Source organism: Mustela erminea, chromosome 1 (genome assembly GCF_009829155.1).
Source record: "Mustela erminea isolate mMusErm1 chromosome 1, mMusErm1.Pri, whole genome shotgun sequence".
Classification (NCBI taxonomy): Eukaryota; Metazoa; Chordata; class Mammalia; order Carnivora; family Mustelidae; genus Mustela; species Mustela erminea.
Window position 1 is genome coordinate 61,242,000 of NC_045614.1, and position 13,114 is coordinate 61,255,113.

The 13,114-nt window shown below is 38.1% G+C and overlaps 1 protein-coding gene across 7 annotated transcripts in view; it reads right to left on the reverse strand.

The window, feature by feature from the left end:
• MYRIP (myosin VIIA and Rab interacting protein) overlaps positions 1–13,114 on the reverse strand; it is a 392,721-nt gene that overhangs the window by 328,316 nt on the left and 51,291 nt on the right. For 3 of the 7 annotated variants that reach the window (XM_032345061.1, XM_032345567.1, XM_032345299.1), the window contains exon 2: positions 2,185–2,328. In XM_032345061.1, the coding sequence (XP_032200952.1) occupies positions 2,185–2,294 (110 nt within the window). In that variant the 5' untranslated portion in view covers positions 2,295–2,328. Of the gene's footprint in view, positions 1–2,184; positions 2,329–7,956; positions 8,047–12,399; positions 12,473–13,114 lie in introns of those variants that run through there. The other 4 variants (XM_032345221.1, XM_032345144.1, XM_032345521.1 and 1 more) reach the window with 4 other exon arrangements.

Genomic DNA, 13,114 nt, shown 5'->3' on the forward strand with positions numbered 1-13,114 from the left:
TTGGCTCTACCTTTGACTTGTTTCCAGTATCTGATCACCACTCACCACCCCACTGACCCTCACCTACTCTGAGAAAGCATAACCTTTCACTTGCACTGCTGCCTCCTCTAAGTTCCGCAGCTGCTTGTCCCTCCTTTCTATGATGCCTTACCCATAGAGCAGTCACAGTGACCCTACAAAGCGGATGTCAGGTCATGTCATCCTGTGCTAAAAACTCTGTGATTCCTCAACCTACAATAAGATCCAGGGCTTCCCCACAGATTCCCTACTTATGACATGGTTTGGGCTCAGGCTGTTGCTAAGACTTTGTTCTGTACAATGCTTCCCTGGCTCATTCCCTCTTAGCTCCTCAGAAGACATACAAGGCATGTCCTTGAGTCAGAAAGATGACCTCTGTGGTTCCCTCTGCTGTGCTTAATGTCACCCCAGATAGCAGCACAGCTCCCTCCCTCACTTCTTTCATATTTCTGCCCAAATGTCCCCAGAGAGGTCTTCCCTGAGCAGCCCATGGAAAAACAGCACCTGCCACCCCACACTGGGCTCTGCCCCCTTCCCTGCTTTACTTTTCATTGTGCCTCTTACCATTATTGAACATATATATATACATTTTTATTTGTTCATTTCCTCTGCCTCTCCTCCTTCTAGAGCAGAGTCATCCAACAGAAACATAACGTGAGACATATATACATAATTTTGAATTTTCTAGTAGCCATACTAAAGGAAATAAAAAGAAATAGGGAATATTACTCATAGTGTTTTTTTGTTTAACCTCATATAGCCAAAACATGAGTATTTCAAAGTGAAATCAATAAAAAGTTATTAATAAGATATTATATCTTTTTTGGTATTAAATAAGAAATCTTGTGTGTATGTTACACTTAAGTGTATCCCAATTCAGGCTCACCACATTTCAAGTGCTTGGTCAACACCTATGAGTGGTGGCTATGGTATTCATCAGCTTAGCTCTGGAATATAAACTCCATGGAGCAAAGAATGGTTTTGTTCACTATTTACCCAACAGCTTCAACAAGGCCTACCACATGGTCTGCAAATAGATTAATTATTTAATTAACAGGGATTTTTTTGGTCTTCCCTCTAACAAGCACATGTTGAATATATACAATAGAAGAGACTAACAAAACATGGTAAAAATAGAGATGATTATACCATAGTGCTTATAACCTAGCAAGGGAGACAATACTGTAAAGAAACAAAGTCTGAAGTATCCTAATGAAAAAGGAAAACAATGCACACCAATTTTAAGCTGAGTGGGAAAGGACATGGTTGGGGCTCAGATATGGCACAACCCTGGCTACTTGGAGGAGTAGAGGCAGAAGGTCATAAAGATTATGGCAATTCCCAAAATGAGAGTGATGAGAAGGTCAGGGACAGATGGTGAGGAGGCAGAATCAACATTGCCTGGCCCAGCTCTGTGTGGGGACCAAATCAGGGGAGGAATCACAAAGACTGGGGTTTTGAGCTCAGCAGCTAAGGAAGAAGACAGTACCACGATAAACCTGTACAATCCTGATGGGTGACAGATGAATGAGGACAGCTAATGATGACTGACCGTCTAGTTCCAACACATTAGACCCAACATATAACTTCACTTCGGGCACTCTGACTTCTTCCACATTTAGACATTTTTACCCAACTCAGTAGCAATGGTATCTCCCAGAACACTCCACAAGGAAAAACCAACTGGAGAGTCAGAAGGGCCCCTCTTCCGGCCTCAGTTTCCTCCTCTATAAAATTAGGAGGGTGGTGCTGGGCCAGGTGATCACAGCCTGGGATCTTTTCCTGTCCCAGTCCTTCAGTGCCCTTTTCCTATACCACAGGAGCTATGCTTTCCGGCAACAGATTGTACAGGTCTAATTCTTTTGTACAGGAAATTTAAAGCCAAGAGCAAGCTCAAAACAGCCACTGTCCTCACAAACTTAATACAGCTAAAAATGTAGAGGTTGAGGAGCCCAAAGAAAATCTTGATGGGGAGTGTGAAAAGTCACATTCTGAACTGACATTATGATGCCCAGGGCTGGTGAATCTTTCTACAAAGGACAGGGCTTTCTTCCTGACAGAAGTGTGTGTATATGACATAAAGACTTCAAACTTAGGGCCAGCAGCAAGGAACACTCTCGGGAAAGCTGTCTCATGGTACCCAGGAGGGCAATAGAAGCATCTCACCTTAGCCGTTCTTCCTCTTTTTTTCGAAGATTGAAGTCTCGCTGAACCACCTGGAGAACATGCTCTGTTTCATCATCGGTCAGACCAGACAGGTCCAGCTTCCTCCCCATGATTTAATACCAAGTACAGATGATGACACAAGACCTGAGAAATTAAGGAGAGATCACAAATTGAGGGCAAGGAGAAAGCTCTACCAGGACAAAAATCAACCCACTTTGTCATTAACACAGAATTAATACAGCTTGATCTAAGGTAGTATCTTGCTCTGCTGTCACCTTCAGCAAAGAGTTACAGACAATTTTGGTGAGCTGCAGAGAGAGGGAGAAGGTACCTGAGTATCTGCAAGTTTCATTCATCCCACCCAACACTTAAGTTAGAAAAAAATACATAATCACTTTTTTCAACACAATGAAGCAAAAGGGTTAGTGTGGATTTCCACAAAATGCCAAAGGACAGGATTCAAAAATTCTAAATTTTTGTGACTTTAAGTTTGTTTGTTTTTTTAAGATTTTATTTATTTATTTGACACAGAGAGAGAAAGAGATCACAAGTAGGCAGAGAGGCAGGCAGAGAGAGAAGGGGAAGCAGGCTCCCTGCTGAGCAGAGAGCCCGATGCAGGGCTCGATGTGGGGCTCAATCCCAGGACCCTTAGATCATGACCTGAGCTGAAGACAGAGGCTTAACCCACTGAGCCACCCAGGCACCCCTGTGACTTGAAGTTTTAAACTGTAAGTATTATGTGTAATTATAAAATATAATATATTCTAGCATTTTAAAAAATATCCTATATACACTATATTCCTTTAACTTTTCATGACTATAAAATATAAACTAGAAATCAATAACCTCTTTTCTGCAAAAGGAAAAAGTACAGTAAAATAATCTTATTTAGCCATTTTCTCAGCAGTAGAAAAGATGATATTTCAAAGAAGCACCCTCCAGCAGTGTTTACCTAGAAATTATGGGAAACTATATTTTTAAAAGTCATTTTTAATGAATGGCTGAACCCAGGTATGAAATCAAATACATAATTCCCCCAAATTGCCTAGGACTGAGGATGCAACCATCCTCAATAAAGTATTAGTGGAACCAATCCAGCAAAATTTCAAAAAGATTATTACATATAACAACCAAGCAGTTTTATCTAAGCAATTCCAAGTTAGTTCAACATTCAAAAATCAACCAGTGTAATTCACCACATTATCAGAATAAAATGAAAAAACCATATGATCATTTCAATGCCCATTCATTACAGAAGCCCTCTGCAGACTAAAACTACAAGGAAACTTCCTCCATTATATAAAGGGCATTTTCAGAAAAAAGAAAGAAAATCTAAATTTAAAATTAACATCATACTCAGCGATGAAAGAGGCCATTTGTTGTGATGAGCACTGGGTGCTGTATGTAAGTGATAAATGATTGAATTCTACTTCAGAAACCGATATTGCCCTGTATGTTAAGTAACAACATTTAAATAAAAAAATAAATAAGTAAACTAGAGGGGCAGCAATTAAAAAAAAAAAAAAGACTGAATGTTCTTCCTTAAGATCAGGAACAAGGCTTGAACATCTACTCTCCTTACCTGTACTCATTATGGAATGTCTTTATTATAAAGCTACATTAATCAAGACAGAATGGCATTGCTATATGGGTAGGTGTATTAGTTTGCCAAGGCTGCTATAACAGAGTACTATAAACCAGGTGGCTTGAACACAAGAATCAATTTTCTCACAGGTATGGAGGCTAGAAGTCTGAGATCAAGGATTGGCAGACTTGGGTTCTTCTGAGGCCACTGTGGAGATGGCTGTCTTCTCCCTGTGTCTTCACGCAGTCTTCCCTCTGTACATGTCAATGTCTAAATTTCTTCTTACAGGGGCATCAACCATACTGGATTATAGTCCGCCCTAATAATCTCACTCTAACCTAACTGCCTATTTAAATATCTTATCTCCAAAAACGGTCACAATTTGAGGTAAAGGAGTTAAGACCTCAACATATGAATTTTGGGGTGACACAACTCAGCCCAAAAGCTTTCACATTTTGGTCTCCCAAATTCATGTTTTTCTCACATGTAACATATATTCAGCCCATTCTATTAGCCATAAAAGTCTTAGCCCATTCCAGCATCAACTCTGAGTACAAAATGTATCTCCTCTAAATATCACCTAATTAGATACAAGTGAGACTTGAGCAATGATTGATCCTGAGGTAAAATTCTTTTTCCAGCTGTGAACCTGTGAAATTTAGCATCTTATCTTCCTCCAAAGTGCAATATGTAGGAGAGGCATTGGATTGACATTCCCGTTCTAGATAGGAGAAACTAGAAAGAAGAAAGGAGTCTTGGGTCTCAAGCAAGTCTGAGCACAGAGGAAATTCCCTTAGATTTTAAGGCTCAAGAATAATTCTCTTCTTCTGTACGCCCCAGAGTGGCCCTGAGCCCACCAGGGTGGCTATCCCACCCCCTGAGCCCTGTGTGTAGACACAGTAGCTTGGCCCTCTGTAACTGAGGAAGAGAGAGTCCCACCCACCAGGCCATGGAGGCAGTGGCAGCCCTGGGGACCTCAGAATGCCTTCCGGATCATTCTTACCCCTTCTTGAAGGATAACACCTGTTATTGGCCCATCCTGTAGAATCTCAGAAGGCCATCAGGCTGCCTTCATTTCATCCTGTCTCTCTAGTCTAAACAGTCAGTGCTTCCGCTCATAATAAATTCTCAAAAACTTTGTCGACTTCCCACGCAATGCATAGAAAGTTAAGCCGTTAAGAGAGTGAAGGTCCTCTATCACTCTTTCCTGGGTAACCAAAGCTCTATTCCTGGTTTCTGCTGAAATGGCTGACTGGGCCCCTGAATCACACTCATAATCTACTGTAGCAAGTGGCTGTCCGGCCACGCCCTTGATGTTTCCTCCAGGCATACTTCCTCATTTTTTTGCAACATGGGTAGACTGAGAACTTTCCAGATCTTTACGTTCTAGTTCCTTTTGCTTAACAACCCTTATTTAATTTCACTCTCTGCTCTTGCATTTTACTATAAACAGCAAGGGCAGACAGGCTGTACTTCAACACTTGGCTTGGAATGTCTCCTCACCTAAAAACCCAAATTCATCACCTAAAAATTCTACCTTCCACGAAACACTAGAACACAATCAGTCAAGTTCTCTGCTGCTTAGAGCAAGGATCCAATTCCTCCACTTCCAATAACATGGTCCCCATTTCTGCCCGAGAGCTCACTTTTAACATTCATATTTCTGCCCCCGTTCTGTTCACAATGATACCCGTGTTCTCTCAGATGATGGAAGCTCTCTCTCCAGCCTCCTCTCTTTTTCCTGATCCCTCAGCATAACCACCTTCACCACCAATCACATTACCTCCAACAGGCAAACTGGCTTTTTCTAGAATGAGCTGCAGGATGCTTCTGCCTCTGCCCATTAGCAGCTTCCAAAACTGTTCGCACATGTTTACATAGAAATGGCAAATACACATATGAAAAGATGCTTAACTTCATCGGTAATTACAGAACTGCTAATCAAAACCACATTTCACACCCATCAAAATAAAAAGTCTTTATCAAGTATTGACAGGAGGTGGGATTATGGCAGCTTCCATAGAGTACATACAAATTGGTGCAATTGATTTGTGACATGATGAAGTATCAGTTTCAAAGCTCTGACGAGGCACATACCCTATGAACTGGCATTTCCGGTATAATGATGCAAATATACAGCAAGAGATAGGAATTTGGTTGGATCACATGAACCTTCTAAGTCTGTACCATTCTGATTTATAAAAAATACCTATTTCACATAGTTCAACCCAATAGAAGATATTACTAGCAGTTGCTTCAAAAAAGCAAAAAGGAAAACAAATGAAATAAAACCTGGAAATTACCTCAAACATCCATAAATGGGAGGAAGATAAACAGTATGTATGTGTGTCACATGATGGAGTTCTCTATTTCAGTGAAAAAGAACACACTGTAGGCAGAATACACATCCACATGGATGAATCTTAAAAACATAATGTTGAGACAGAAAAGCATGCCACACGAACACACATGTACAGCATGCACACTATAATCCCTTTTATAAAAACTTCAAAAATGTAGAAAGGCAAAATATTTTAGGAATAAATGTGGTAAAACTATAAAGAGCAAGAAGGGACCTCTGAGGTTGAGAGAGGATTTGCTTGTGGATAATCATAGAAGCTTCACAGTTCTCACTGGAAAGATAGTAATACTCTCTTTTTAAGAAGGTGCTACTTGGGGAACATGGGTAGCTCAGTTGGTTAAGCATCTGCCTTCAGCTCAGGTTATGATCCCAGGGCTCTAGGATCGAATCCCACATTGGGCTCCTGGCTCAGCAGGAGGTCTGCTTCTCCTTCTTCCTCTGCCTCTCCACCTGCTCATGCTTTCTCTCTGTCTCAAATGAATAAATAAAGTCTTTAGAAAAAAAAAAGAAGGTACTACTTATTATTACTACTACTATTATTAAATAATTATCATATGATTGAAATATTAATACTTGTTTTACAATTTTTATTATGAAGAGGTTCAAGTCTTTTTTTTCTGTCTATAAGGTATCTTTCTTTTTTTTTAAAGATTTTTACTTATTTATTTGACAGAGAGAGACACAGTGAGAGAGAAAATACAAGCAGGGGGAGTGGGAAAGGGAGAAGCTGGCTTCCTGCTGAGCAGGGAGCCTGATGCAGGGCTCAATTTCAGGACCCAGGGATCATGATCTGAGCCGAAGGCAGACACTTAATGAGCCACCCAGGTACCCTCTAAGGTATCTTTCATAGGCATATAAAGTAAGCCTAACTTTAAACAAAACTAATCTAATTTCATCATAAATTATAGCAAACACTGTCCAAGGAATATGCTGAGAATTATAATAAAGATTACAATAATGATTTTGATAAATAAGTCATGAAGAGGAAAACTACAGCATATAAAATATAGTCAGTAGCATTTTAATAACACTGTGTGGTGACAGATGGTGATGACACTCATTGTGGTGAGCACTGGGTAACGTACAGAACTGTCAAATCACTACACTGTACACCTGAAATTAATATAACATTGTAGGTCAACTATACTTCAAAAATAAAAATAATGATTTTTGATAGATCTACCATTATTGGTTGAACACCTACTATGTTCCAGATGCTTTAGCATTTAGTATGTGTATGTATATGTATACATATTTGGGTGTGTGTATTACACTTGATATTCTTAACTCCCACAAAATTCTACAGGCAACCACGACCACTACCACAACTCACAGATGAGAAGTGTGGACTCACAGTTACATGTTCTGACTGTAAGAGAGATAAATAACAAATGACAGCTAAGGTCTGACTGTGTCTAACCTTAGAGTCCATCTGGCTCAGATGTCCATACCTTTACTACATACATGGGCCTTCTTGCGAGATGCAGAGGAAAACTCTGGATCTCAGGCTTTCACATGTGGGGTCCAGAGTTCCTACCCTCTCCTTTTGCATGTGATGGGTAAGAACAGAAACTCCCATTACTTGGTTGCTATTCAGACAAAGGTGACCTGCCCATTTAGTTTCCAAATAATGGCAATAAACACATAGAACAGACAAGTTTCCATCATTAAAAGTCTTCTATTAAATGATTTAAAACCTCATGCCTGTATGATGCAAACCAACTTCAAGATTTAACCAAATCACAACAGGAATTCCAACTATTTTTTTTTAATATTTTCTTTTCATGCCACTTGTGCTATTTGTTAAAGTAGATCTGTGGCCTACCTTGCCCATGTGATGTCGGGGTTGGGAGCAGGGAGAAAGTGCATCTGCTGGTTGGCAAAAATAAATTAGAAGTAAGGCTCCACTCTTAGGCTGCAAGGCAAAAGGGAACCTCATAAGTTGCCATCTTCAAGCCCCTCGATGAGCAGGAAGAAACAAATCAGAGGGCACAGGGAAAATGCAGACTGATTTCTTCCTTCAAAACACCCCATTACAGGTGATAATGGCACTCTGGAATTTCCCCCAAGGTGACATATCTGTCCCTTTCACTTCACTTCACTGGCTTTTGGTTTCTGAGAATTCTAAATGAGCTTCTAAGATGCCTAGTTAGTGGAAGACAGAAGTGGCAGCTTTGATCACCTCAAATCTAAAAAGAATGATCAGAGCTCAAAAGAGATAAATGCTTCCTGTAAAGATATAAATAAAGTAGCTCTAAATGGACAAGGCAGAGAACAATGAGAAAACCTTTTGGGGGAAATGAGGAAAGCATCTTCCTTTTCTACAGTAAACACAATTAGATTTCCCGTGCAACAATAGAAACAGCATCTCAGAGCTGGAGAAGCCTCACGTTCATGAATCACAGATCACTTTAGGTATGATGCTCTTATTAACAGATGAGAGAGGGTAAGCACATGAAAAGGAAGAGGTTTCCCCAAGACACAAAGCTGGTTCAGAAGCAACTGGCTTCCAGAACAATGTTTTCCCTCCTGGATTTCTCTGGCTTATACTCTGCTAAGATGGCAACAGAGAGAATACAATATTGTATTAACACATACTTTTGGTGAACTACATGCTGTATTTTTCATCTGACTTCTTCCCTTAATAGGGCACAAAATTCTTTCCTTTTAATGCATTTTTATGGGTACCAAATATTCCGTTATGTGGCTGTATGACAACTTAACCAATCATATTTGCATACTTTGTTTATTTCCAATATTTTCTATCATAAACAACATGAAGATCAGCATCTTTGTACAAATATAGTTATACAACCTTGAAGAAAATCCTTAAATTGAAATAGCTGGGTCAATGTTTAGTCACATTTGATAATTACTGCCAATTGCCATAAAAACATTTACTCTTGTCTGCCTTTTACCAGGATATATGAGTGCTTGTGTTCCTCAAATCTTGTTAAATAAAAACAGGAAGTTATTATAATTAGCAGTGCTTTGATTACTAGTGATATGGAATATTTCATTACACCATGTTTTGAATACTGATACTTGCAGAACGGCCTTTTCTCGTGAGCTCTGTAATTTTATCTTTTAGAGAATTTTATATATTTCTTACTGTTTTAAAAGGATGCTTATTATATTAAAATAATCACCTGTCCTGTTTTTCCCCAGATTGTCACTTGCCTATTAATTGTATTCATCTTGGGTTTTGCTGCATTAACTTGCTTGATTTATGCAGTAAAGGTTGGGTGTTGTTTTGTTATCATCAAGTCTCTATCAGCTTCTACCTATTCTCAATTCCTTTATGAGAATATCTAATACTGTAAAGATGACAGATCATCCGCAAATTTACAAATACACTAAAAAATGGTCAATAAAAATTCATTTGAATTTTTACTCCTACTTTGGTAAAATGGTTTCAGAGTTCACCTGGAGACATAAATGGGTAATGTTAGCCAACCGATTATGAAAAAGAAAAATAATGAGAGGTGATTTGCGATTCAGGTTTTAAGGTATGCTACTGGCTTGAGATCACCTGGTAGATCGGTAGCTCAGGACAGGTCAGGACAGAAAGTCCTGAGGAAGACCCATATGTGTCTATCTGTCTGTCTGTCTATCTATCTATCTACCTATCTTTCCATTTATCTGTCTGTTCATGGATCATCTAAGTCAGATAGATTGGTCAATAAATGGTTGGGACAGCTGGCTTATCACATCAGGTTTGTGAGCTTTCTAAGGACATCTATTAGTGAGATAAAGAAACTGAAGTGACAAAAAGAAATGAAGAGCAAAATGGAAAATGTATTGCTGAAATGAAAAAGCATTTGATGTATAGCAGCACTATTAATAATAAAAACAAACTAGAACTATGCAAATACCCTTCAACAGAAGACTAAAATTATGGTATATTCACCAGTGGAATGCTACATAGTAACAAGCATGGGTTAACTACAGCTACATAGAGCAGTATGACAATCTTGTGAATATTCTGCTGAGCAAAAATAAGCTAGACACAGACAGTACATAGTGATGATTCCAATTACACAAAGCTCAAAATCAGGCAAAACTATTCTGTAGTGTTAGAAGCAGGAGAGTGGTCATCATAAGGCAGGAAAATACTGGCTTTAAAGGGCAAGGCTGGGGCGCCTGGGTGGCTCAGTGGGTTAAAGCCTCTGCCTTTGGCTCAGGTCATGATCCCAGAGTCCTGGGATTGAGCCCCACATCGGGCTTTCTGCTCAGCAGGGAGCCTGCTTCCTCCTCTCTGCCTGCCTCTCTGCCTACTTGTGATCTCTGCCTGTCAAATAAATAAATAAAAAATCTTTTAAAATAAATAAATAAATAAAATAAAAAATAAAGGGCAAGGCTGGGGAACTGGTAATGCTGTTTCCCAATCTGAGAACTAGTTACACAGATGTGTTCAATTTGTGAAAACCCACCAAAGTACACACTTTTGATTTGTGTATTCTTCTATGTATGACATAGTTCAATAAAAAGTAGAAAATAATAGTATGAATAGAAAATCCTATGTAAACAGGTAAATTAGAAATACACTAGAAGATAACCACAACCACAAGAAATATTACCAATGGTTACATCTAAGTGCTGAAGTATCATATAATGCAATTTTTAAAAAATTTGCTTTTGCACATTTTTTCCCTTCTACAATAAATACTGTTTGAATCTTGGGACACCAAAAAAACCCTTGTTTGAATAATTAAACAAACACCATTAATGATATGTATGAGGATATTCTCTCCAATGCTATTTACAATAGCAAATTTGTTTAAGCAACTGAAATGTCTAATGATAGAACGTTGGTAAAATTTGTTATGATGTATCTCTGAGATAGGGTACTAAAGTGCTATAAAAATGGAATATTTTAAAAATATGATATACTGCTGACATGAAAAGATAATATACTTTTATTTACTGTATTGTATAAATACAAAATAAAAATGATTTACTACTATATGGAAAAATATTCACAACATATTTATGAATGAAAATTACAGATGGAAAACAATATTAAATGATCTCAATTGTTCTGTTTTTCTAGAAAAAAATATGTGCGTGAGTTCTACTGAAAAGAACAGAAGGATAAATAATATGCCAAAAGTTCACAGTTGTTATTTCTGGGCGATTGGATTTTTTTATAAATTTTAATTATTTTTTTATGTTTTTCCTTATTTACGCTTTCCAACTTTCCCACAATGAATATGGATTACTTTCTTAATGAAAAATAAATATCATTTTGAAGAATAAAAGCCAGTAATAACTTTACCAGAAGATTATAATATAATAAGTGGTCTTGACATTACAAGGGGATCACCATAATTAAAATGTCAAAGGAGAAGCCTGATATTATCATATTCTAGAAAAGAGCCTGAAAACTTATCGCCACTCAATTATACTTGATTTCATATCAGTTATTGCTTCAGAGAACCTAAAATAAGAAGAGTTACAATACCAATTGCTAAAAAATCCCATTTTATGTCAAAGTTGTGAAATAATGCCTGGTGGATACTTTATTAATGGCAGCTAACAAATAATATCAATTCAGGTTCCTATTATGCTCCAAGAATCAACAAATACTTATATCTTGGGACTTGGAAAACCTTCAAAAACTTGAGGATGAGGAAAGGATAATTTGGAAATTTAGTGTAATTAATGCAAAAATGGGTAAATCCTTCCAATCTCAAAGGCAAAAACAAAAACAAAAAAACAGTTTACCCTGAGGTCATCTATAAACAGTATAATTCACAAAATTTGGGGAAGAGATAAGCCACCTATAACAGAGTTAGGGTCTTACATATGAAACCATGCAACTCATTCAAGACTGAATTGTGTTTTAATTCTGTGCCTTGTTAAATTTGATTACAGCAGCTTAGACAGGAACCAAAACCAACTTCCATCATTCTCAGCTTCCATTTGAAAGTTTACCATATGACACAAGTGCTCACATGTATTTATTTACCCAACTTTCATAAGATATTATGGGAGAGGTTTCTTAAGGCAAGCATTAGAGAAAGTGACCTGTGTCAGCACCCCCTGGAAAGCAAAGGAAGGTAGGTTATAACAAAGTGGTAGGTGCCTGACAGCAGTTGTTCCTGAGGGATTTTCTTTATATTTTCAAAGTTCCCTACAGCTATATAGGGCTCATAACTTTAAAGTTAGAAGATCCCCCAAAAGGTAGAATTGTCAATTATATTCCTGGCTATAAAAACAAACATGAGGACACTGACACTTCTATAGGAACCTAGTTAGTACAAACCTTGCAAATGAAAAAAAGGAACTCCAAAGATACTAAGTACATACATAATGGAAACTTCATCATAAAAGGTCAGTGTCCACACAAGTCACATTCTAGAAAGATACCTAGAACAGAAAAGTCAAGGATAAATGGTTGAATGAGATCTTTACAAACCCACAGTGTGTGTGTGTGTGTGTGTGTGTGTGTGTGTGTGTGTATGATATCATGAACCTAAAAGAGAGACAAAATTAAGAAGATTAACTTGCATTGTCCAAAATCCTACAGGTGATAAAAGGTAAATACTGCTGGGGCTTCCCTCTTCAACCAAGGGAAGATATTGGCTAGAACTGAAAAGAAATTTCTTATTACTCCAAAAAATATATAAATGTTAGAGGACTCTAATTTAAGGCACTTGCTAACAGGGGAAAAAAGAAAACAAAAAACAAAAAACAAAAACAGAAACAAAAAACTTCACCTGGGAAGAAAGAAAACACCACACATATCAGATGTACTTTTCATTGTGTCTGTTCTTTGAAGCAAGTGGTACTTAAGCTGGAGGGCTCACTGACCTTAATTATTTCAACTTCAAGAGTTTATCCCTGCTATGACAGCCTACTTCTCTAAGACTCATCCTTTACCTATAGACAGGAACAGCCCAGAGGACAAATCGTTACACCACTGGGCCACAGCTGATTGGACCAGGGATGGCAGAATGCTATTAGCATTCAGCTAGGGT